Below are 25,796 nucleotides of genomic sequence, written 5' to 3'. Positions count from 1 at the left end.
TGGATCTCCCTCGGTAGACCAGGCTGCCCCTCGAACTCACAGAGATCTGCCTAGCTCTTCCTCCTGAGTGCTGAGATTAAAGGCTTGCAACCTCACCCCCCAGAATTTATGGGCAACTTTTAGGAGGAGGAAAAGGGAGATTTAGATGTAGATTTAGATTTAATTTTAGATTTAGATTTAGATCTGTATTAGAATGGGCTAGGATGCACTGGTGAAGGAGATAGGGGAGAAGGGAGAATAAAGGAAGGAGAAAAGGAAAAGGGGACAGGGGTATTTGTCCAGGAGGAACAAGGGACATCCTCTGGATAGAGGGTAGACACACATGGCACATAGGCAAAAGGTTTATAGAGGTGATGGGGGAAAACCCCGTGTTAGGGTGAGGTGTTTAATTTTATTTCTTCTTTTTTATTAAAAAATATTTTTATTCATTTAACATACCAACCATGGATTCTCCCTCTCAACCCTCCTCCTGTTCCCTCCCAGCCTTCCCCTCCTTGACCCTTCCCCCATGCTGAACTCCAACAAATGAAGGCCTCCCATGGCGGGGCAGAAAAGCCTGCTATACACAGTTGAGCCAGGACTAAGTCTCTTCCTCCTGCATCAAGGTTAAGCAAGGCCTCTGGCCATAGGTAATGGGCTCCAGAAAGCCCACTCATGCACCAGGGATAGATCCTAATCCCACTGCCAAGGGCCCCTCAAACAGACCAAACTATACAACTGTCTTCCTATTTTCAGAGGGCCTAGTCTGATCCCATGTAGGTTCCAGAGCTGTTGGTCTAAAGTTGGTGAGTTCCTATGAGCTAGGTTCAGTTGTCTCTGTAGATGTCCTAATCATGATCATGATGCCCCCCCCACCCTTTTGGCTAAAATAATCCCCCTCTCCTCTCTTCACCTGGACACCCAGAGCTCGGCCTGGTGGTTGGCTGTGAATCTCTGCATCTGCTTCCTCCAGTTATTGGATGAAGGCTCTATGATGACAGTTAGGGTATTCACCAACCTGTTTACCAGTGTAGTCCAGCTCAGGCACCCTCTTTATTTCTAGTAGTCTATCGGTGGTCGTCCTTGTGGATTCCTGGGAATTTCCCTAGCACCAGGTTTCTCCCTTACCCCATAATGTCTCCATCAAGATATTTCTTTCCTTGCTCTTCCATTCCTACTCTGCCCCAGACCAACCATGGTGTTCCCTCATGTTCTCATCCTCCATCACCTCTTCTCTTCCCCCACTGCATCCTCAGTTTATTCATGGAGATCTCTTCTGTTTCCCCTTCCCAAATCGATCCCTGCATCCCTCTTAGGGTGTTCCTTGTTTCCTAACTCTTCTGGAGTTTTACAGGTGGGTAATACTTCATTGAGTATATGTACGAAATTTTCTTGATTCATTCTTTGGTTGTGGGGCATCTAGGCTGTTTCCAGCTTCTGGCTATTAGGAATAATGCTGCTATGAACATAGTTGAATAAGTGTCCTTGTGGTATCATTGAGCATCACTTGGGTATATGCCCAAGAGTGGTATCATTGGCTCTTGAGGTAGATTGATTCCCAATTTTCTAAGGAGTCGTCATACTGATTTCCAATGTGGCTCTACCAGTTTGTACTCCCACCTGCAGAGCAGGAGTGTTCCCCTTGCTCCACACCCTGTCCAACATAAGCTGTCATCAGTGTTTTTGATTTTAGTCTTTGGTTCACAGAAACTGACTTCACCAATTTGCCGGGAATGCTGGCTTTCATCTAATTACCAGAAATCTTCCTATAGTCTAATTTGAGCTCATTTCTCACTACTTGGATTGGCTTTTGGAGTGTGGGGAACTGGAGTTTCCTTTGAACCTAACACTGTACAGAAATACACAGGGGCCTAACACCCTCTAGTTCCCAACAGAGCATGGACCAGAATGTTATGTCACTGTTGGTCCCTCAAGAGCCAAGTGATGTATATTCTGTCCAGTCCTCTCAAAGGAAGCAAAGTGTAAAAGGGAATTTGTAATAGACAAGTGTGGAGGTACTGTCTGTAGCATGAAACTTAACATGTCTTATTAACAAAAACAAACCTGGAGCCAGGTATTGACTTAAAGCTGGAAGATCAGAGAAGCAGAACAAGCCACAGCCACCACACCTTGCCAGTTCCTCAGCTGATCCTGTTGCCTCAGACTGGATGCCTCTCAGCTGAACTGTGCTGCTCAAAAGCCTAAAAGCATTTAAATACCACCCCTTAAATATGTTTCTGCTTTCTGCTATCACTTCCTGGGATTAAAGTCTCTTGTTACCCTGCCTGGCTGTTTCCAGTGTATCATTGAACTCACAGAGATCCAGGTGCATCTCTCCTTCTGGAATGTTATAATTAAAGGCATGTGTGCCACCATATTCTGGCCTCTATATCTAGTGGCTGTTCTGTTCTCTGACCCCAGATAAGTTTATTAGGGTACACAATATTTTGGGGAGCACAATATCACGACAACTGTCGACACTGACTGTATTCTGCTCAAAGTATTCCTCTACAAAGTAAGTGGATAAACCTTGAAAAGAGAAGAAAGATCTAAAGACAGGTTCAGTGAATGAAAAAAAGAACTTAAAAGAGGACATGACTGCTCCTAGGTATGGTGGAAGAGAAGATTTACAGTAGATGGGAGGGAGAAAAAAAGCCAGAAGCTTCTGGAAGGGTCCAGAGAGAACATGACTGGCACACTGAGCTAGGAGAGTCAGGAGGCAAGAGGCCAGGAGGTCAGGAGACCAAGAGGCTAAAAGGGCAAAAGGGCTGAACTAGTCAACATGGCTGGGTTACACAGGAATCAGGGAAGCTGGAGGAAAGGAAGCCCAGCCAGTTCTTTTTTCTGACTTTTTTCCAGTTCTTTTTTCTGACTTTGTGACTGACTTGGACTCTGAGGATTGATTGAGAAGAAGCTAGGAGGACAGAGGAGAGAGAAGAGGGGAAGGGAAAGAGAGAAGGAGAAGGTTAACTGGAGAGACTTGAGACACACACACCACAAGCACTGGCACCTCTTTTTGCAGATGCTTCCTCTAGAGGCTGCTCCTCCCTGGTTCTGCCAGTGTCTCCACCCTCTTCCCCTTCCTCCCTGACAACCCCAAAGCCCAGATCATTGGCTTGCCCTGGCCCTAGTGCTAGCCCTAGGACCTTCCATTCCTAGGAAGAGGGAGGGTGCATTGGTGCTCACAAGGCTCTTGACTTGGAGTGGAGGAGGCTCACTGTCTGGGTTCACTGCCTCACTCTCCTAAGATTCCTCCTCCCCACCTCCAGACATGCTGAGTACAGAGGGGGATTTCTGTCTTTGCTCACTCTCTGGGCATAGATCAGAATATCCTCCCTCATGCTCTGCATATGGTTTCTTCTTAGTTGCTTCCTGCCTCCCTGGGAAAGCCCCACCTTCCTGTTCTTTCTTAAATTAGAGATGAAAGGAAAGACTCTTAAGGCCTGTGAAGCAATGTCCTCAGATCTGGCCTGGTGGTGACAGGAGATGAAGCTCAGCACATGTGGATGAGCCCTGGTTCTGGAGGACTAGGCTGGAGGGACAGTGGGATTCTGGGCTGCACTTCTAGCAAGCAGCAGAGTCAGGAGTGGGGTTTGGGGGGGGGGGCTCCCAGACAAAGCGATTCACAGCAGAGATGCCTCAGTAAGCTGAACATTTCTGGGGCCCTTGCCTTTCCAAGGCTGTTGTTTCTTAGGAAGAATAGCATAGGAGAGGCTGCCGGTGGGCGGAGTATGAGCATAGCACATTAGGAAAATGTCAAGAAATCTGAATATTTTGCCCAGTTCATATGTGCTCAAAACCACAATCAGTTTCTTAAGGCTGGTTTTCAACATAACAAATTTGGGAAGTATTACTATAACAAAATGGCAGGAGGGGTGATCACTTTAGATAGCCCTGGGAATCCCTTAGAAACTTGTCTCCCAAGATGGGCTTTAAGATCCTGGGAGCACCCAGAGGGCATCTCACCTATTTGCATTTCCAGTGGAGCAGTACTGAATGTCTTAAGCCCTGGGCTGAAGTGATTCCAGGGGCATTAACAGGGCCACCTGCTCTTTTGAGTAAAGGGACAGCCCTGCTGCTCTGGAAATGCCAGTTGCAGTGGCTATGAAAAGGTCTGGTTACTCAGCTATGAGCCTGTGTTTCATTCTGACCAATAGAAAACGCCTTGGGCGCCTTCTGGCTTCCTCTATGCAATTTCACTTCCTGGACTGAGGGTGGGGTAGAGAGAGACAAGCAGTTCTCAAGTTTGCAGTAAGACACCAGAGCTGAGGCAGAAGCAGTCTGCTCAACAGGGGGCTGACTGGGAGCAGGCATGAGGCCTGCACTTCAAACAAAGCAGCTAGGCAACCTCAGTGCTCCTGGGTAAGTGACCACTTCATTCCAGCCTCCTCAAGCTCCAACCCCTCCTGCCTTTTCTGCCCTTCACTTCCATCCCAGGGTACAGTCTAGAGTCTCTGGGATCATATGGGGACATCAGTACAAACATTGTCTCTCAGGGGAACTTGGTAAGTTTATGTTTCTATTAGGACTCTTGGCTCCTTGGAGTCTTCCTAGGCCCGTTTTGACAAAGTCCAGGCTGTGGAGGACTAGGGCACCTGGTGAGCTGAGGGTGCCAGCAAATGCCTTTGTTTGCTTGGGGAGGAGGGAGGAGGGCTTAAGAGTCCAGGAAGAGAGCTCAGGTTCTGCTTGGTCTGAGCCTGTACTAGTGAGGCAGACAGCAGAGGGTGTGAGTGGATCAGACTCCTGCTGCTTGCTCTTCAGAGCCCCTTGAGGCTTCCCCATTCACATGGAGACCTGATCCTGTGGGAAGTTGGGTAAACATGTCCACCAGGCAGGCAGGAACAGCATTCTAGATGAGAAAGGAAGTAAGTGCACTGGAGCCCAGAAAGCTTACAATGCTCTCCAGACCAAATGCAAAGCACCTCAGAGGAGCACAGAGTGCTGCATGTCTCTTTCTTCTCCAAGAGGCAGCTCCTGCTCCTGTCCCAGTGTGTTTTCCTGCCAGTCTGAGCCCTGGCATCTGAATGCCATGGTCTTCCCTTCTGAGGACAGCTAACAAGACACCTTAAATGCCAAGTCCAAGTCTCAGGGAATTTTTTCCAGTCAACACTGCAATTTGGGAGTGGGGGCAGGGAATCTGTTTTGTAAACCAGACCTAAAGTTGCAAAGAGGTTAATGAATTTACATGCCTGGGTTTGTGGCTTACTTGTCCTGTTTGTTTTTGAAGGATTGTGTCCGAGACACATGCTTAAAAAAGGTGAATTATGAACCATTGAAAATTTTTTGTTTTAATTTTATTTTATAATTTAATTTAATTTTACATATCAGCCACGGATTCTTTTGTCCTCCCCCCTCCGGCCCTCCAACTTCCTCCCAGCCCACCCCGGATAGCCATCTCCTCCAGGGTAAAGACTCCCCTGGGGATTGAGTTCAACCTGGTAGATTCAGTCCAGGCAGGTCCAGTCCCCTCCTTCCAGGCTGAGCCAAGTGTCCCTGCATAAGCCCCAGGTTCCAAACAGCCAGCCCATGCACTGAGGACAGGTCTTGGTCCCACTGCCTGGATGCCTCCCAAAGAGTGTAAATCCACTTTCCCATGGTGGGCAGCATAATTCAGGCTATACAGCTAGGCCCCCACTTTCCCTCTCATCCCTTCAGCCCTTGGTCCCGGGAAAGGAGGCTGAGTTGCCTCTTTAGTTCTTCAATTTCCTTCTCTTGCTCTATTATCTTCATCTGCAATGTGAGATTAACATTTCCAGTTGTCTGGAAAAGTTCACTCTGCAGCAGCTGAAGAGCAGACGGTCTCTGTGATGCATTCCTCCCAGTTAGGAGCTGGATATACTTGGCTTGTACCGGACACCTCTTACTAAGGGATTCGGGTATCCGACCAGTCCTTATGCCTGTTAAGACTGTTGCTCGCTCCATGTCTGTCCCGAATGGCTGAAAGAGCTCGAGCAGGATCACACCCAGGCTATACATATCTGACTTGGCATCATACTCGGATCCTTCCAACAGTTCGGGTGACGCATACAGACAGGTCCCCACTCTGGACGTATGTGTCGGCATTCCCTTTCCATTTCTGCTGGTCCAGCCTGAGCTCTTCTGTATGATGTCTGCACAGGCCAGACCAAAGTCTCCTATTTTTACTTGATGATCAGGGCCATGAAGAAAAATATTTCTAGGCTTCAGATCTCTGTGGACAATGCCCATGTTATGCATGTAAAAGACACCTTCCACCAATTCTCGAAATATTTTTGTTGCAACACTGGCCATGACGGAGGGACAGGCAGCTTCATCCACATACTCCCGGCTCCGCTTGTTCCTCTCGGCTATCCAGTCCCTCAGGGACAGCTCACACAGCTGCAACTGGATGTGCAGCATCAGGTGGTACCGAACCTCTGTCTGCTCCAGCAGGTTCAAATTGCCTTCAGAGGACTCATCCGTGGATGTAGAATTCCCTTCCAAGTCTGAGTTATGCCCCAGTGGCAGCTGATGCTTGACAACTGGTCTGATAGACAAATCGGTCGAGTCATTTTCTTGGAGCTCAGTGGACCATTCAAATTCACTGCTGTTCCTGATCACTAAATCAGCAGTGCGGCTCACCAAGTTGTTATTCTCGTTTTTAATGTCAGATTCACCAAAAGGTTTCTCTTTTTCTGAGGTGTGTTCAGCAAAGATAATGGATGAGCTGCTTTCATTGTCTTTAATATCACCTTGATCTCTGTCCCCTTCATGCTCCGACAGTACTTCAAGAGAGGGCAGTTGAATGGGAACTCTGTCTTGTGGCCGAACCACACGAACAAGTTCTAGCCATGAAGCGTGATAGCCAACAATGTTGGGGTGTCGGAGACCTGCCAGAACCTTTGCTTCTCGTAGCTCCTTCATACAGTCTGTTTTAGTTGCACTCTTAATCAGGATTTTCTTAATTGCATAATGCTGACGGTCTATTTTGTTCTGGACCTTGTATACTCTTCCATATCCTCCCTTTCCTAAGATGGCAAGCTCTTCAAATTCATTTAAGTAGCGTGAGGTTTGTGCATAGTCCATCTCCTGATCAACAACAATGGTCATTTTCCAAGCACTCGTTTCGTGTTCCAAGTTAATTCTTTCCTTTAGAACAAACAGAGCCAATACAGTAGGACCTACCCAGTGAGAACCAGCACTTCACAGTACCTCTCCAGGCAAGCCTTTGAGAGAAATTGGCTTTGTGGAATCAATATATAGCCACTGTGAGTCCTTGAAAAGAAGTACTATACTAAAAACGCCACTGTAACACTTCCTGAAGTAAGGGGAAGTATCCAAAACAGCACTACTGTTTAACACTTCCTGAAGTAAGGGAAAGTATCCAAAACAGCACTACTGTTTAACACTTCCTGAAGTGAAGGGAAGTATCCAAAACAGTACTACTGTATAGCACTTCCGGAAGTGAGGTGAACTATACTAAAAACCTCTACTGTAACACTTTTTGAAGTACACTGAATATTTTCTGTGAAACTCGGACTCCAGGTTAGTTATAAACCCCAGCCAAATACCTGTTTTTACTCAGGGATTCTTTTCTAAGTGGGGCCAGGAATGTTAACTTCAAGTGGCTGTTTTCTGACTCAGGCAGAAACGTGCAGCAAATCACCTTGCAGGAGTCATTTTTTTTTTTTTAGGTTTTTAGGTTTTTAGGTTTTTTTCCAGAGTTTCTACCTGCAGTTTTAGTGCCTGTCCTGGATCTCCCTCTGTAGGTCAGGCTGCCCCTCGAACTCATAGAGATCCACCTAGCTCTTCCTCCCAAGTGCTGGGATTAAAGGCTTGCAACCTCACCCCCCAGAATTTATGGGCAACTTTTAGGAGGAAGAAAGGGAGATTTAGATGTAGATTTAGATTTAATTTTAGATTTAGATTTAGATCTGCATTAGAATGGGCTAGGATGCACTGGTGAAGGAGATAGGGGAGAAGGGAGAATTAAGGAAGGAGAAAAGGAAAAGGGGACAGGGGTATTTGTCCAGGAGGAACAAGGGACATCCTCTGGATAGAGGGTAGACACACATAGCACATAGGCAAAAGGTTTATAGAGGTGATGGGGGAAAACCCCGTGTTAGGGTGAGGTGTTTAATTTTATTTCTTCTTTTTTATTAAAAAATATTTTTATTCATTTAACATACAAACCATGGATTCTCCCTCTCATCCCTCCTCCTGTTCCCTCCCAGCCTTCCCCTCCTTGACCCTTCCCCCATGCTGAACTCCAACAAATGAAGGCCTCCCCTCCCATGGCGGGGCAGAAAAGCCTGCTATACACAGTTGAGCCAGGACTAAGTCTCTTCCTCCTGCATCAAGGTTAAGCAAGGCCTCTGGCCATAGGTAATGGGCTCCAGAAAGCCCACTCATGCACCACGGATAGATCCTAATCCCACTGCCAAGGGCCCCTCAAACAGACCAAACTATACAACTGTCTTCCTATTTTCAGAGGGCCTAGTCTGATCCCATGTAGGTTCCAGAGCTGTTGGTCTCAAGTTGGTGAGTTCCTATGAGCTAGGTTCAGTTGTCTCTGTAGATGTCCTAATCATGATCTTGATGACCCCCACCCCTTTTTGCTAAAATAATCCCTCTTCCCTCTCTTCACCTGGGCACCCAGAGCTCGGCCTGGTGGTTGGCTGTGAATCTCTGCATGTGCTTCCTCCAGTTATTGGATGAAGGCTCTATGATGACAGTTAGGGTATTCACCAACCTGTTTACCAGTGTAGTCCAGCTCAGGCACCCTCTTTATTTCTAGTAGTCTATCGGTGGTCGTCCTTGTGGATTCCTGGGAATTTCCCTAGCACCAGGTTTCTCCCTTACCCCATAATGTCTCCCTCTATCAAGATATTTCTTTCCTTGCTCTTCCATTCCTACTCTGTCCCAGACCAACCATGGTGTTCCCTCATGTTCTCATCCTCCATCACCTCTTCTCTTCCCCCACCGCATCCTCAGTTTATTCATGGAGATCTCTTCTGTTTCCCCTTCCCAAATCGATCCCTGCATCCCTCTTAGGGTGTTCCTTGTTTCCTAGCTCTTCTGGAGTTTTACAGGTGGGTAATACTTCACTGAGTATATGTACGAAATTTTCTTGATTCATTCTTTGGTTGTGGGGCATCTAGGCTGTTTCCAGCTTCTGGCTATTGCGAATAATGCTGCTATGAACATAGTTGAATAAGTTTCCTTGTGGTATCATTGAGCATCACTTGGGTATATGCCCAAGAATGGTATCATTGGCTCTTGAGGTAGATTGATTCCCAATTTTCTAAGGAGTCATCATACTGATTTCCAATGTGGCTCTACAAGTTTGTACTCCCACCTGCAGAGCAGGAGTGTTCCCCTTGCTCCACACCCTGTCCAACAATAGCTGTCATCAGTGTTTTTGATTTTAGTCTTTGGTTCACAGAAACTGACTTCACCAATTTGCCGGGAATGCTGGCTTTCATCTAATTACCAGAAATCCTCCTATAGTCTAATTTGAGCTCATTTCTCACTACTTGGATTGGCTTTTGGAGTGTGGGGAACTGGAGTTTCCTTTGAACCTAACACTGTACATAAATACACAGGGGCCTAACACCCTCCAGTTCCCAACAGAGCATGGACCAGAATGTTATGTCACTGTTGGTCCCTCAAGAGCCAAGTGATGTATATTCTGTCCAGTCCTCTGCCAAAGGAAGCAAAGTGTAAAAAGGAATTTGTAATAGACAAGTGTGGAGGTACTGTCTGTAGCATGAAACTTAACATGTCTTATTAACAAAAACAAACCTGGAGCCAGGTATTGACTTAAAGCTGGAAGATCAGAGAAGCAGAACAAGCCACAACCACCACACCTTGCCAGTTCCTCAGCTGATCCTGTTGCCTCAGAATGGATGCCTCTCAGCTGAACTGTGCTGCTCAAAAGCCTAAAAGCATTTAAATACCACCCCTTAAATATGTTTCTGCTTTCTGCTATCACTTCCTGGGATTAAAGTCTCTTGTTACCCTGCCTGGCTGTTTCCAGTGTATCATTGAACTCACAGAGATCCAGGTGCATCTCTCCCTCTGGAAGGTTATAATTAAAGGCATGTGTGCCACCATTTTCTGGCCTCTATATCTAGTGGCTGTTCTGTTCTCTGGCCCCAGATAAGTTTATTAGGGTACACAATATTTTGGGGAGCACAATATCACGACAACTGTCGACACTGACTGTATTCTGCTCAAAGTATTCCTCTACAAAGTAAGTGGATAAACCTTGAAAAGAGAAGAAAGATCTAAAGACAGGTTCAGTGAATGAAAAAAAGAACTTAAAAGAGGACATGACTGCTCCTAGGTATGGTGGAAGAGAAGATTTACAGTAGATGGGAGGGAGAAAAAAAGCCAGAAGCTTCTGGAAGGGTCCAGAGAGAACATGACTGGCACACTGAGCTAGGAGAGTCAGGAGGCAAGAGGCCAGGAGGTCAGGAGACCAAGAGGCTAAAAGGGCAAAAGGGCTGAACTAGTCAACATGGCTGGGTTACACAGGAATCAGGGAAGCTGGAGGAAAGGAAGCCCAGCCAGTTCTTTTTTCTGACTTTTTTCCAGTTCTTTTTTCTGACTTTGTGACTGACTTGGACTCTGAGGATTGATTGAGAAGAAGCTAGGAGGACAGAGGAGAGAGAAGAGGGGAAGGGAAAGAGAGAAGGAGAAGGTTAACTGGAGAGACTTGAGACACACACACCACAAGCACTGGCACCTCTTTTTGCAGATGCTTCCTCTAGAGGCTGCTCCTCCCTGGTTCTGCCAGTGTCTCCACCCTCTTCCCCTTCCTCCCTGACAACCCCAAAGCCCAGATCATTGGCTTGCCCTGGCCCTAGTGCTAGCCCTAGGACCTTCCATTCCTAGGAAGAGGGAGGGTGCATTGGTGCTCACAAGGCTCTTGACTTGGAGTGGAGGAGGCTCACTGTCTGGGTTCACTGCCTCACTCTCCTAAGATTCCTCCTCCCCACCTCCAGACATGCTGAGTACAGAGGGGGATTTCTGTCTTTGCTCACTCTCTGGGCATAGATCAGAATATCCTCCCTCATGCTCTGCATATGGTTTCTTCTTAGTTGCTTCCTGCCTCCCTGGGAAAGCCCCACCTTCCTGTTCTTTCTTAAATTAGAGATGAAAGGAAAGACTCTTAAGGCCTGTGAAGCAATGTCCTCAGATCTGGCCTGGTGGTGACAGGAGATGAAGCTCAGCACATGTGGATGAGCCCTGGTTCTGGAGGACTAGGCTGGAGGGACAGTGGGATTCTGGGCTGCACTTCTAGCAAGCAGCAGAGTCAGGAGTGGGGTTTGGGGGGGGGGCGCTCCCAGACAAAGCGATTCACAGCAGAGATGCCTCAGTAAGCTGAACATTTCTGGGGCCCTTGCCTTTCCAAGGCTGTTGTTTCTTAGGAAGAATAGCATAGGAGAGGCTGCCGGTGGGCGGAGCATGAGCATAGGACATTAGGAAAATGTCAAGAAATCTGAATATTTTGCCCAGTTCATATGTGCTCAAAACCACAATCAGTTTCTTAAGGCCGGTTTTCAACATAACAAATTTGGGAAGTATTACTATAACAAAATGGCAGGAGGGGTGATCACTTTAGATAGCCCTGGGAATCCCTTAGAAACTTGTCTCCCAAGATGGGCTTTAAGATCCTGGGAGCACCCAGAGGGCATCTCACCTATTTGCATTTCCAGTGGAGCAGTACTGAATGTCTTAAGCCCTGGGCTGAAGTGACTCCAGGGGCATTAACAGGGCCACCTGCTCTTTTGAGTAAAGGGACAGCCCTGCTGCTCTTGAAATGCCAGTTGCAGTGGCTATGAAAAGGTCTGGTTACTCAGCTATGAGCCTGTGTTTCATTCTGACCAATAGCAAACGCCTTGGGAGCCTTCTGGCTTCCTCTATGCAATTTCACTTCCTGGACTGAGGGTGGGGTAGAGAGAGACAAGCAGTTCTCAAGTTTGCAGTAAGATACCAGAGCTGAGGCAGAAGCAGTCTGCTCAACAGGGGGCTGACTGGGAGCAGGCATGAGCCCTGCACTTCAAACAAAGCAGCTAGGCAACCTCAGTGCTCATGGGTAAGTGACCACTTCATTCCAGCCTCCTCAAGCTCCAACCCCTCCTGCCCTTTCTGCCCTTCACTTCCATCCCAGGGTACAGTCTAGAGTCTCTGGGATCATATGGGGACATCAGTACAAACATTGTCTCTCAGGGGAACTTGGAAAGTTTATGTTTCTATTAGGACTCTTGGCTCCTTGGAGACTTCTTAGGCCTGTTTTGACAAAGTCCAGGCTGTGGAGGACTAGGGCACCTGGTGAGCTGAGGGTGCCAGCAAATGCCTTTGTTTGCTTGGGGAGGAGGGAGGAGGGCTTAAGAGTCCAGGAAGAGAGCTCAGGTTCTGCTTGGTCTGAGCCTGTACTAGTGAGGCAGAGAGCAGAGGGTGTGAGTGGATCAGGCTCCTGCTGCTTGCTCTCCAGAGCCCCTTGAGGCTTCCCCATTCACATGGAGACCTGATCCTGTGGGAAGTTGGGTAAACATGTCCACCAGGCAGGCAGGAACAGCATTGTAGTTGAGAAAGGAAGGAAGTGCACTGGAGCCCAGAAAGCTTACAATGCTCTCCAGACCAAATGCAAAGCACCTCAGAGGAGCACAGAGTGCTTGCTGCATGTCTCTTTCTTCTCCAAGAGGCAGCTCCTGCTCCTGTCCCAGTGTGTTTTCCTGCCAGTCTGAGCCCTGTCATCTGAATGCCATGGTCTTCCCTTCTGAGGACAGCTAACAAGACACCTTAAATGCCAAGTCCAAGTCTCAGGGAATTTTTTCCAGTCAACACTGCAATTTGGGAGTGGGGGGCAGGGAATCTGTTTTGTAAACCAGACCTAAAGTTGCAAAGAGTTTAATGAATTTACATGCCTGGGTTTGTGGCTTACTTGTCCTGTTTGTTTTTGAAGGATTGTGTCCGAGACACATGCTTAAAAAAGGTGAATTATGAACCATTGAAAATTTTTTGTTTTAATTTTATTTTATAATTTAATTTAATTTTACATATCAGCCACGGATTCTTTTGTCCTCCCCCCTCTGGCCCTCCAACTTCCTCCCAGCCCACCCAGGATACCCATCTCCTCCAGGGTAAAGACTCCCCTGGGGATTGAGTTCAACCTGGTAGATTCAGTCCAGGCAGGTCCAGTCCCCTCCTTCCAGGCTGAGCCAAGTGTCCCTGCATAAGCCCCAGGTTCCAAACAGCCAGCCCATGCACTGAGGACAGGTCTTGGTCCCACTGCCTGGATGCCTCCCAAAGAGTGTAAGTCCACTTTCCCATGGTGGGCAGCATAATTCAGGCTATACAGCTAGGCCCCCACTTTCCCTCTCATCCCTTCAGCCCTTGGTCCTGAGAAAGGAGGCTGAGTTGCCTCTTTAGTTCTTCAATTTCCTTCTCTTGCTCTATTATCTTCATCTGCAATGTGAGATTAACATTTCCAGTTGTCTGGAAAAGTTCACTCTGCAGCAGCTGAAGAGCAGACGGTCTCTGTGATGCATTCCTCCCAGTTAGGAGCTGGATATACTTGGCTTGTACCGGACACCTCTTACTAAGGGATTCGGGTATCCGACCAGTCCTTATGCCTGTTAAGACTGTTGCTCGCTCCATGTCTGTCCCGAATGGCTGAAAGAGCTCGAGCAGGATCACACCCAGGCTATACATATCTGACTTGGCATCATACTCGGATCCTTCCAACTGTTCGGGTGACGCATACAGACAGGTCCCCACTCTGGACGTATGTGTCGGCATTCCCTTTCCATTTCTGCTGGTCCAGCCTGAGCTCTTCTGTATGATGTCTGCACAGGCCAGACCAAAGTCTCCTATTTTTACTTGATGATCAGGGCCATGAAGAAAAATATTTCTAGGCTTCAGATCTCTGTGGACAATGCCCATGTTATGCATGTAAAAGACACCTTCCACCAATTCTTGAAATATTTTTGTTGCAACACTGGCCATGACGGAGGGACAGGCAGCTTCATCCACATACTCCAGGCTCCGCTTGTTCCTCTCGGCTATCCAGTCCCTCAGGGACAGCTCACACAGCTGCAACTGGATGTGCAGCATCAGGTGGTACCGAACCTCTGTCTGCTCCAGCAGGTTCAAATTGCCTTCAGAGGACTCATCCGTGGATGTAGAATTCCCTTCCAAGTCTGAGTTATGCCCCAGTGGCAGCTGATGCTTGACAACTGGTCTGATAGACAAATCGGTCGAGTCATTTTCTTGGAGCTCAATGGACGATTCAAATTCATTGCTGTTCCTGATCACTAAATCAGCAGTGCGGCTCACCAAGTTGTTATTCTCGTTTTTAATGTCAGATTCACCAAAAGGTTTCTCTTTTTCTGAGGTGTGTTCAGCAAAGATAATGGATGAGCTGCTTTCATTGTCTTTAATATCACCTTGATCTCTGTCCCCTTCATGCTCCGACAGTACTTCAAGAGAGGGCAGTTGAATGGGAACTCTGTCTTGTGGCCGAACCACACGAACAAGTTCTAGCCATGAAGCGTGATAGCCAACAATGTTGGGGTGTCGGAGACCTGCCAGAACCTTTGCTTCTCGTAGCTCCTTCATACAGTCTGTTTTAGTTGCACTCTTAATCAGGATTTTCTTAATTGCATAATGCTGACGGTCTATTTTGTTCTGGACCTTGTATACTCTTCCATATCCTCCCTTTCCTAAGATGGCAAGCTCTTCAAATTCATTTAAGTAGCGTGAGGTTTGTGCATAGTCCATCTCCTGATCAACAACAATGGTCATTTTCCAAGCACTCGTTTCGTGTTCCAAGTTAATTCTTTCCTTTAGAACAAACAGAGCCAATACAGTAGGACCTACCCAGTGAGAACCAGCACTTCACAGTACCTCTCCAGGCAAGCCTTTGAGAGAAATTGGCTTTGTGGAATCAATATATAGCCACTGTGAGTCCTTGAAAAGAAGTACTATACTAAAAACGCCACTGTAACACTTCCTGAAGTAAGGGGAAGTATCCAAAACAGCACTACTGTTTAACACTTCCTGAAGTAAGGGAAAGTATCCAAAACAGCACTACTGTTTAACACTTCCTGAAGTGAAGGGAAGTATCCAAAACAGTACTACTGTATAGCACTTCCTAAAGTGAGGTGAACTATACTAAAAACCTCTACTGTAACACTTTTTGAAGTACACTGAATATTTTCTGTGAAACTCGGACTCCAGGTTAGTTATAAACCCCAGCCAAATACCTGTTTTTACTCAGGGATTCTTTTCTAAGTGGGGCCAGGAATGTTAACTTCAAGTGGCTGTTTTCTGACTCAAGCAGAAACATGCAGCAAATCACCTTGCAGGAGTCATTTTTTTTTTTTTTTTTAGGTTTTTAGGTTTTTAGGTTTTTTCCAGAGTTTGTCCCTGCAGTTTTAGTGCCTGTCCTGGATCTCCCTCTGTAGGCCAGGCTGCCCCTCGAACTCACAGAGATCCACCTAGCTCTTCCTCCCAAGTGCTGGGATTAAAGGCTTGCAACCTCACCCCCCAGAATTTATGGGCAACTTTTAGGAGGAGGAAAAGGGAGATTTAGATGTAGATTTAGATTTAATTTTAGATTTAGATTTAGATCTGTATTAGAATGGGCTAGGATGCACTGGTGAAGGAGATAGGGGAGAAGGGAGAATAAAGGAAGGAGAAAAGGAAAAGGGGACAGGGGTATTTGTCCAGGAGGAACAAGGGACATCCTCTGGATAGAGGGTAGACACACATGGCACATAGGCAAAAGGTTTATAGAGGTGATGGGGGAAAACCCCGTGTTAGGGTGAGGTGTTTAATTTTATTTCTTCTTTTTTATTAAAAAATATTTTTATTCATTTAACATACAAACCATGGATTCTCCCTCTCATCCCTCCTCCTGTTCCCTCCCAGCCTTCCCCTCCTTGACCCTTCCCCCATGCTGAACTCCAACAAATGAAGGCCTCCCCTCCCATGGCGGGGCAGAAAAGCCTGCTATACACAGTTGAGCCAGGACTAAGTCTCTTCCTCCTGCATCAAGGTTAAGCAAGGCCTCTGGCCATAGGTAATGGGCTCCAGAAAGCCCACTCATGCACCAGGGATAGATCCTAATCCCACTGCCAAGGGCCCCTCAAACAGACCAAACTCTACAACTGTCTTCCTATTTTCAGAGGGCCTAGTCTGATCCCATGTAGGTTCCAGAGCTGTTGGTCTCAAGTTGGTGAGTTCCTATGAGCTAGGTTCAATTGTCTCTGTAGATGTCCTAATCATGATCTTGATGACCCCCACCCCTTTTTGCTAAAATAATCCCTCTTCCCTCTCTTCACCTGGGCACCCAGAGCTCGGCCTGGGGGTTGGCTGTGAATCTCTGCATCTGCTTCCTCCAGTTATTGGATGAAGGCTCTATGATGACAGTTAGGGTATTCACCAACCTGTTTACCAGTGTAGTCCAGCTCAGGCACCCTCTTTATTTCTAGTAGTCTATCGGTGGTCGTCCTTGTGGATTCCTGGGAATTTCCCTAGCACCAGGTTTCTCCCTTACCCCATAATGTCTCCCTCTATCAAGATATTTCTTTCCTTGCTCTTCCATTCCTACTCTGCCCCAGACCAACCATGGCGTTCCCTCATGTTCTCATCCTCCATCACCTCTTCTCTTCCCCCACTGCATCCTCAGTTTATTCATGGAGATCTCTTCTGTTTCCCCTTCCCAAATCGATCCCTGCATCCCTCTTAGGGTGTTCCTTGTTTCCTAGCTCTTCTGGAGTTTTACAGGTGGGTAATACTTCACTGAGTATATGTACGAAATTTTCTTGATTCATTCTTTGGTTGTGGGGCATCTAGGCTGTTTCCAGCTTCTGGCTATTAGGAATAATGCTGCTATGAACATAGTTGAATAAGTGTCCTTGTGGTATCATTGAGCATCACTTGGGTATATGCCCAAGAATGGTATCATTGGCTCTTGAGGTAGATTGATTCCCAATTTTCTAAGGAGTCATCATACTGATTTCCAATGTGGCTCTACAAGTTTGTACTCCCACCTGCAGAGCAGGAGTGTTCCCCTTGCTCCACACCCTGTCCAACAATAGCTGTCATCAGTGTTTTTGATTTTAGTCTTTGGTTCACAGAAACTGACTTCACCAATTTGCCGGGAATGCTGGCTTTCATCTAATTACCAGAAATCTTCCTATAGTCTAATTTGAGCTCATTTCTCACTACTTGGATTGGCTTTTGGAGTGTGGGGAACTGGAGTTTCCTTTGAACCTAACACTGTACAGAAATACACAGGGGCCTAACACCCTCCAGTTCCCAACAGAGCATGGACCAGAATGTTATGTCACTGTTGGTCCCTCAAGAGCCAAGTGATGTATATTCTGTCCAGTCCTCTGCCAAAGGAAGCAAAGTGTAAAAGGGAATTTGTAATAGACAAGTGTGGAGGTACTGTCTGTAGCATGAAACTTAACATGTCTTATTAACAAAAACAAACCTGGAGCCAGGTATTGACTTAAAGCTGGAAGATCAGAGAAGCAGAACAAGCCACAGCCACCACACCTTGCCAGTTCCTCAGCTGATCCTGTTGCCTCAGACTGGATGCCTCTCTGCTGAACTGTGCTGCTCAAAAGCCTAAAAGCATTTAAATACCACCCCTTAAATATGTTTCTGCTTTCTGCTATCACTTCCTGGGATTAAAGTCTCTTGTTACCCTGCCTGGCTGTTTCCAGTGTATCATTGAACTCACAGAGATCCAGGTGCATCTCTCCCTCTGGAATGTTATAATTAAAGGCATGTGTGCCACCATTTTCTGGCCTCTATATCTAGTGGCTGTTCTGTTCTCTGACCCCAGATAAGTTTATTAGGGTACACAATATTTTGGGGAGCACAATATCACGACAGCTGTCAACACTGTATTCTACTCAAAGTATTCCTCTACAAAGTAAGTGGATAAACCTTGAAAAGAGAAGAAAGATCTAAAGACAGGTTCAGTGAATGAAAAAAAGAACTTAAAAGAGGACATGACTGCTCCTAGGTATGGTGGAAGAGAAGATTTACAGTAGATGGGAGGGAGAAAAAAAGCCAGAAGCTTCTGGAAGGGTCCAGAGAGAACATGACTGGCACACTGAGCTAGGAGAGTCAGGAGGCAAGAGGCCAGGAGGTCAGGAGACCAAGAGGCTAAAAGGGCAAAAGGGCTGAACTAGTCCACATGGCTGGGTTACACAGGAATCAGGGAAGCTGGAGGAAAGGAAGCCCAGCCAGTTCTTTTTTCTGACTTTTTTCCAGTTCTTTTTTCTGACTTTGTGACTGACTTGGACTCTGAGGATTGATTGAGAAGAAGCTAGGAGGACAGAGGAGAGAGAAGAGGGGAAGGGAAAGAGAGAAGGAGAAGGTTAACTGGAGAGACTTGAGACACACACACCACAAGCACTGGCACCTCTTTTTGCAGATGCTTCCTCTAGAGGCTGCTCCTCCCTGGTTCTGCCAGTGTCTCCACCCTCTTCCCCTTCCTCCCTGACAACCCCAAAGCCCAGATCATTGGCTTGCCCTGGCCCTAGTGCTAGCCCTAGGACCTTCCATTCCTAGGAAGAGGGAGGGTGCATTGGTGCTCACAAGGCTCTTGACTTGGAGTGGAGGAGGCTCACTGTCTGGGTTCACTGCCTCACTCTCCTAAGATTCCTCCTCCCCACCTCCAGACATGCTGAGTACAGAGGGGGATTTCTGTCTTTGCTCACTCTCTGGGCATAGATCAGAATATCCTCCCTCATGCTCTGCATATGGTTTCTTCTTAGTTGCTTCCTGCCTCCCTGGGAAAGCCCCACCTTCCTGTTCTTTCTTAAATTAGAGATGAAAGGAAAGACTCTTAAGGCCTGTGAAGCAATGTCCTCAGATCTGGCCTGGTGGTGACAGGAGATGAAGCTCAGCACATGTGGATGAGCCCTGGTTCTGGAGGACTAGGCTGGAGGGACAGTGGGATTCTGGGCTGCACTTCTAGCAAGCAGCAGAGTCAGGAGTGGGGTTTGGGGGGGGGGCTCCCAGACAAAGCGATTCACAGCAGAGATGCCTCAGTAAGCTGAACATTTCTGGGGCCCTTGCCTTTCCAAGGCTGTTGTTTCTTAGGAAGAATAGCATAGGAGAGGCTGCCGGTGGGCGGAGCATGAGCATAGCACATTAGGAAAATGTCAAGAAATCTGAATATTTTGCCCAGTTCATATGTGCTCAAAACCACAATCAGTTTCTTAAGGCCGGTTTTCAACATAACAAATTTGGGAAGTATTACTATAACAAAATGGCAGGAGGGGTGATCACTTTAGATAGCCCTGGGAATCCCTTAGAAACTTGTCTCCCAAGATGGGCTTTAAGATCCTGGGAGCACCCAGAGGGCATCTCACCTATTTGCATTTCCAGTGGAGCAGTACTGAATGTCTTAAGCCCTGGGCTGAAGTGACTCCAGGGGCATTAACAGGGCCACCTGCTCTTTTGAGTAAAGGGACAGCCCTGCTGCTCTTGAAATGCCAGTTGCAGTGGCTATGAAAAGGTCTGGTTACTCAGCTATGAGCCTGTGTTTCATTCTGACCAATAGCAAACGCCTTGGGAGCCTTCTGGCTTCCTCTATGCAATTTCACTTCCTGGACTGAGGGTGGGGTAGAGAGAGACAAGCAGTTCTCAAGTTTGCAGTAAGATACCAGAGCTGAGGCAGAAGCAGTCTGCTCAACAGGGGGCTGACTGGGAGCAGGCATGAGCCCTGCACTTCAAACAAAGCAGCTAGGCAACCTCAGTGCTCATGGGTAAGTGACCACTTCATTCCAGCCTCCTCAAGCTCCAACCCCTCCTGCCCTTTCTGCCCTTCACTTCCATCCCAGGGTACAGTCTAGAGTCTCTGGGATCATATGGGGACATCAGTACAAACATTGTCTCTCAGGGGAACTTGGAAAGTTTATGTTTCTATTAGGACTCTTGGCTCCTTGGAGACTTCTTAGGCCTGTTTTGACAAAGTCCAGGCTGTGGAGGACTAGGGCACCTGGTGAGCTGAGGGTGCCAGCAAATGCCTTTGTTTGCTTGGGGAGGAGGGAGGAGGGCTTAAGAGTCCAGGAAGAGAGCTCAGGTTCTGCTTGGTCTGAGCCTGTACTAGTGAGGCAGAGAGCAGAGGGTGTGAGTGGATCAGGCTCCTGCTGCTTGCTCTCCAGAGCCCCTTGAGGCTTCCCCATTCACATGGAGACCTGATCCTGTGGGAAGTTGGGTAAACATGTCCACCAGGCAGGCAGGAACAGCATTCTAGATGAGAAAGGAAGTAAGTGCACTGGAGCCCAGAAAGCTTACAATGCTCTCCAGACCAAATGCAAAGCACCTCAGAGGAGCACAGAGTGCTTGCTGCATGTCTCTTTCTTCTCCAAGAGGCAGCTCCTGCTCCTGTCCCAGTGTGTTTTCCTGCCAGTCTGAGCCCTGGCATCTGAATGCCATGGTCTTCCCTTCTGAGGACAGCTAACAAGACACCTTAAATGCCAAGTCCAAGTCTCAGGGAATTTTTTCCAGTCAACACTGCAATTTGGGAGTGGGGGGCAGGGAATCTGTTTTGTAAACCAGACCTAAAGTTGCAAAGAGGTTAATGAATTTACATGCCTGGGTTTGTGGCTTACTTGTCCTGTTTGTTTTTGAAGGATTGTGCCCGAGACACATGCTTAAAAAAGGTGAATTATGAACCATTGAAAATTTTTTGTTTTAATTTTATTTTATAATTTAATTTAATTTTACATATCAGCCACGGATTCTTTTGTCCTCCCCCCTCCGGCCCTCCAACTTCCTCCCAGCCCACCCCGGATACCCATCTCCTCCAGGGTAAAGACTCCTCCCCTGGGGATTGAGTTCAACCTGGTAGATTCAGTCCAGGCAGGTCCAGTCCCCTCCTTCCAGGCTGAGCCAAGTGTCCCTGCATAAAAGCCCCAGGTTCCAAACAGCCAGCCCATGCACTGAGGACAGGTCTTGGTCCCACTGCCTGGATGCCTCCCAAACAGATCAAGCTAATCAACTGTCTCACTTATCCAGAGGGGAACCATTGAAAATTTGACATAGTCACAGGTTTTGCAGTGAGAAGGCCAGTGTCCAGAACTAGCCCACAACTCCATTAACTAGGACTGTATTGCATCCCCTTTGAGTTCCACATTTCCTGGGGACATGAGTATTGTCCTTTGGCACTTTGGTGTGAGATGTGACTTCTGTCCTATTTTCATGTGGAGAGTGACCCAGGGGTGTGCTTAGCACAGGTCCTGATAAGGAGGATGATGGAGAGGAGGGGCTGGGAGACCATGAGGACCTGAGACTGCTCAGCAGGGCATGGAACAGGGCGGGTCTGCAGCTTCTAACTGGGCAGAACTGAAACTGCTCCCTTCTGGCAGTACAGGCTGCTTTAGTTCCAGTTTACTTCGGTTGTGGTTTTGTTTTAGTATATTAGGGGGGAGTAGTGCAGACAGGGTCTTTGTGTTTTCCCCAGGCTGGCCTCTAACTCACTGTATGTGTTCTGCATGCCTCAAGCTCACAATGCCCACATCAGCCTCCCATGGCCAACATCATGCTAGACTCCTTGCAGCCTTTTGGTTGGAGATGATGATCTCTGGCAGGGTATTAAGGAAAATGGGCTCACATCTGGATGGCACAACCATCTCAGTCCCCTCTTTTCTGCAATTTCTTATCAACCTGCAATTGTGGCAGAGTGAGAATGTCATCCTCTTTCCTGTCAAACATAACTGACTAGACACCCTGAATCCCCAGTTTCCTTCTGAAGGAATTCCCCCCAGAGTCAATGCTATAATTTGAGAAGAAAGAACTACCTGGTTAATTAGACTCAGGGACCCCAATCTTTGATACCAATATTGGGGTGTTAGGCACATGCAGTCATTCTCAGCTGTTGCTGGAGAGCTTCTCTCCAGGTTCCACCAAGCCCCGAAGTCCCACAATCCACGTATAAAATAATCACTTAGACACTTATATTACTTATAAACTGTATGGCCATGGCAGGCTTCTTGCTAACTGTTATTATATCTTAAATTAACCCATTTCTATAAATCTATACCTTGCCACATGGCTGGTGGCTTACCGGCGTCTTTACATGCTGGCGGTGGCTGCAGTGTCTCTCCCCCTTCTTCCTGTCTCCCCATTTCTCCTCTCTCCTTGTCCTTCCTATACTTCCTGTCTGGTCACTGGCCATCAGTGTTTTATTTATATAGAGTGGTATCCACAGCAGGAGTCCTTTTTAGGTGGGTGCTGGGAATCCAACTCAGGTCCTCATGCTGTACAACAAACACTTTCCCTACATGTCGGTCTGACCTACAGGTAGGGTGGACCAGGCCGGCCGGTCTCTCCTGGGGCTGAGAGGGATGATGAATGTCGAGCGGCCCCCCTCCTGTCCAGCAGAGAGAAACACACTGGGCCTGGAGACTTGTTGAAGTAGGAACTGGCTTTATTGCATCAGGAGTGAACTTTTATATAGGTTTTGGTGTGATGGGGGGATGGGGTGAAGATAGCTGGCCAATGAGATGATGCCATCTCAGCAGTTACTAGGCAGAGGCTGATTCAAGGTCAGGTAGTGCTGAGTCACTGGTATGCAGAAGTCATGTCCCAGGAGAGGTGGTCACACTCGAGCTAGGCTTAGGAAGTTACACTGGGCCCCACGCCAGGGCCTTGTGGGGCCCTACACCTACAGAGCCACTTCCCCAGCCACAGAGGCCTGAAGGCTGACCTCATGCTGAGACTGAGGCTGAGGGCATGCCCAGCTAATTAGTAAAGGCAGGCATTGAGGTGCCCTGGAAAGATTAGCAGAGCTAGTGACTTTCTTAACTAGCCAGTTTTAATCTATCCCACAAAGCTTATGAACAATAGGAAATCAAGGCCTATGCAAAACCAGGAAGCAAATAAGCAGGATCTCCTTCAGAGAAAGTAAGACTGTAGACAGTAGACAAAGTTGTTCAGACACTTGAGGTGATGTCCACTTGCAGAGAATGAGATTTGACCTTTTCCTACACCATATAACACAAGCTGAATACAAAATTAATTAAACATAGAAATGTAAGAACAGAAAAAAAATGTAAGAAACAGAAAAACTACTAGGAAAAGACACAGAAGAAAAGTTACATGACCAAGTTTTGGCAAAGGTCATTTGGATGTTGCCTTGATTGGCTCTACTGTCAACTGAGCCCAACCTAGAATTATCTGGGAAGAGTACATCAGTTGTGGGATTGCCTATAATCGATTGGTCTGTGTGTGAGATTGTCTTGATTGTTAATTGATGTAGGAGGGTCCAGAACCCTTTGGGCAGCTCCAGTCCAAGGCAGGGAAAACTGAACAGCAGAAGAAAGCTAGCCAGCCAGCAACATCCTTCATGGTTTCTGGGACATTTCTTTGCCTGAGGAATGAGTTCTTTGGTCAAAGGTAGTGTTGTGTAGAATAGTAAGTAGGCCTGCCTTCCACTTCCTGCTTTGACATTCCTCAGTGGTGGATGGTGAGCTGGAATTAAACCTGTTCCAACCTGAAGTTGCTTTTGGTCGGGATATTTGTCACAGCAACAGAGAAAAAACGTGTCCTGATGTTTCCTAAAGCACAAGAAAAAAAAATCAAAGTAGACCTGTGATTCCATCAAACTAGATTGTTCTTGCACAGCAATGAAAAAACACTGACAATCTACAGAGGGAGAAGAGATTTGTAATGCACAGTCTGATAAAGGGTTAATATCCAAGAAGATAATGCACTCAGTCAAAGGTAAACAAATAGCCTAATTATAAAATAGACAGAATGGATACTAACCATAAATAATTTGAAAGCTGAGCTAGAAGATGGCTCAGTGATTAGGAGCACTGACTGCTCTTCTAGAACACAAGATTTCAATACCCAGCACCCACATGGCACTTACAAACACCTGTAACTCCCATTCCAAGGATCCGATGCCCTCTTCTAGCCTCTGGGGCTACTATATGCATATGGTCCATAAGACAGACATGCAGGTAAAACATCAGTAGACCTAAAATAAATAAATCTAAAAGAATTGCATAACTAAAGCCTATATTTCATAAAAGATAAAAGTCACACAGATTCCACTGGGGTTTATTTAGAGGAGGCTGAATACTATATCAAGGACTGGAAAAGATGTAAGTGAAGATTAAAATGGGATTGAAAATTCAAAGGGCTTAACTACACTTGTAACATCACATCTGAAAAACCTGTAGGCTTATAAGTTCAGCTAATGAGTGCAAAGTCTCTGAAAAAAACTGTTTCTCCACCTGCATGGTGACCGGTCCTGTGGAACAGATGTAGCCAAAGATTGTGCTGTTGGCTCCACAGTACAGATTTGCTCTCTCCTGGTTAGGTCTCATTCTAAAGGCTCTGTCTGTTTTACAGGAAAGAAATTCAGCTTGAAATTGCAAAGGCTGCTGGAGGAATGGCCGTCACTGTTGATCTGGAAACAGACTGTGCTCAACTGGTTCTAGATGTTGGAGCACTCACACTCGGGGAGAAGAATAGAAAGAAAATGAAGAGCTGTCACCTCAGAAAACGGGAGAATGAAAACATCTCTCAAGCTGTGTGTGCTCTCCTGAACTCTGGAGGTGGGGTGATCAAGGTTCAAATTGAAAATGAAGATTATAACCTCACCAGGGATGGACTGGGACTGGATTTGGAAGCCTCTCTTTGTCAATGTCTGCCATTTGTTAATTGGCACCTAGACGTCACGGAGGATGGAGGCTACGTTTATATCTTTGTAAAATCGTGGAGCCTGGACGTCTTTGGGCTCCCGATTGGCACCCTGAGAACCAATTTGTACACCAGAAGCATGTCATCCTCGGTTGAAGTGAATGCTGCTGCTGCTCTCGAGTTCCTCCAAGACCTGAAAGAAACTGGAGGGCGATCCTGTGTGGGACCAGAGCTGCCTGCACACAGAGTCTGCCCTGAAGTAGAAGAAGAGAGTCACGTGGAGGACCTGGCTGCTGCAGTTTTTAACAAGACACAATTTCAGCACCAGGAAGACTTCCCCTTCTCCAGATCCTCCTTTGTTGAAGTTACATTGCTTTCCGGGAAAGAGCTGCAGAAGCACATTAAGGAGCTCATCCCTCGACATGTTTCTGCATTTGCCAACACTGACGGGGGATATTTGTTCATTGGTTTGGATGGAAACGAACAGCAAATCATTGGTTTTGAAGCAGAGAGGAGCGATCTTGAACATCTAGAGAGTGAAATAGACAAATGCATCCAACAGCTGCCTGTCACTCACTTCTGTGAGGAGCAGGAGAAGATAAAGTACACATGCAAATTCATCCCAGTCCACAGACCTGGAGCTGTGTGTTCCTATGTCTGTGCACTCAGAGTGGAGAGATTCTGCTGTGCTGTGTTCTCTGCAGAGCCCGATTCCTGGCACGTGGAAGACAGCTGTGTGAAGAGGTTTACCACAGAGGAATGGGTCAAGAGCATGATGGATGGCCAACCAGGCACTGGCACTGTTGGTGAATGAGTTCACACATGGCCCACTGACTGGTCATGTATTAGCTGATGCCCTCAAGGAACACCTGGAGCCTTCAACAATGCCATCCTTCTGGCCTGTCACAGCTGAAGCATTTCATGGCCACAAGTGGGTCAAGCCTGCCTGTCCCTGAAGCTGTCTAACTGTTGAGGATTCCTCAGTAGAGGTCTGCTGTCAACGAACCATTCCTTGCTGTGGACTTCAGTTGAGAAAAGAAAAGGCCTTCATAGTTCAGGCTTTAGCCAAGTCTGCAGGACACTTTCTTTCTTTCTTTCTTTCTTCCTTCCTTCCTTCCTTCCTTCCTTCCTTCCTTCCTTCCTTCCTTCCTTCCTTCCTTCCTTCC

At 47.0% G+C, this 25,796-nt stretch overlaps 1 protein-coding gene and 2 pseudogenes across 2 annotated transcripts; 1 reads left to right on the top strand and 2 right to left on the bottom strand.

Annotated features, from left to right (window-relative positions):
• The first annotated feature begins 80 nt into the window (after window positions 1–80).
• On the top strand, window positions 81–25,764 carry LOC143266954 (schlafen family member 2-like). 2 transcript variants are annotated; one of them, XM_076543012.1, is made up of 2 exons: window positions 81–4,341; window positions 24,340–25,764. In XM_076543012.1, the coding sequence occupies exons 1-2, from the start codon at window positions 4,292–4,294 to the stop codon at window positions 25,442–25,444; spliced, it is 1,155 nt and encodes a 384-aa protein (XP_076399127.1). In that variant the 5' UTR covers window positions 81–4,291; the 3' UTR covers window positions 25,445–25,764. The 2 variants fall into 2 exon arrangements, with proteins under 2 accessions (XP_076399127.1, XP_076399126.1); XM_076543011.1 differs by lacking the exon at window positions 81–4,341 and adding an exon at window positions 19,589–19,742 and having other exon boundaries at window positions 24,340–25,762.
• Window positions 5,608–7,062, bottom strand: LOC143266953 (eukaryotic translation initiation factor 2-alpha kinase 1 pseudogene; annotated as a pseudogene).
• LOC143266952 (eukaryotic translation initiation factor 2-alpha kinase 1 pseudogene) lies at window positions 13,240–14,766 on the bottom strand (annotated as a pseudogene).
• Window positions 25,765–25,796: the final 32 nt, after the last annotated feature.

The sequence above is a fragment of the Peromyscus maniculatus genome, chromosome 8 (genome assembly GCF_049852395.1).
Source record: "Peromyscus maniculatus bairdii isolate BWxNUB_F1_BW_parent chromosome 8, HU_Pman_BW_mat_3.1, whole genome shotgun sequence".
NCBI lineage: Eukaryota > Metazoa > Chordata > Mammalia > Rodentia > Cricetidae > Peromyscus > Peromyscus maniculatus.
Note: the sequence above shows the minus strand (reverse complement) of the source record. Positions and strands in the feature narration are given on the sequence as shown.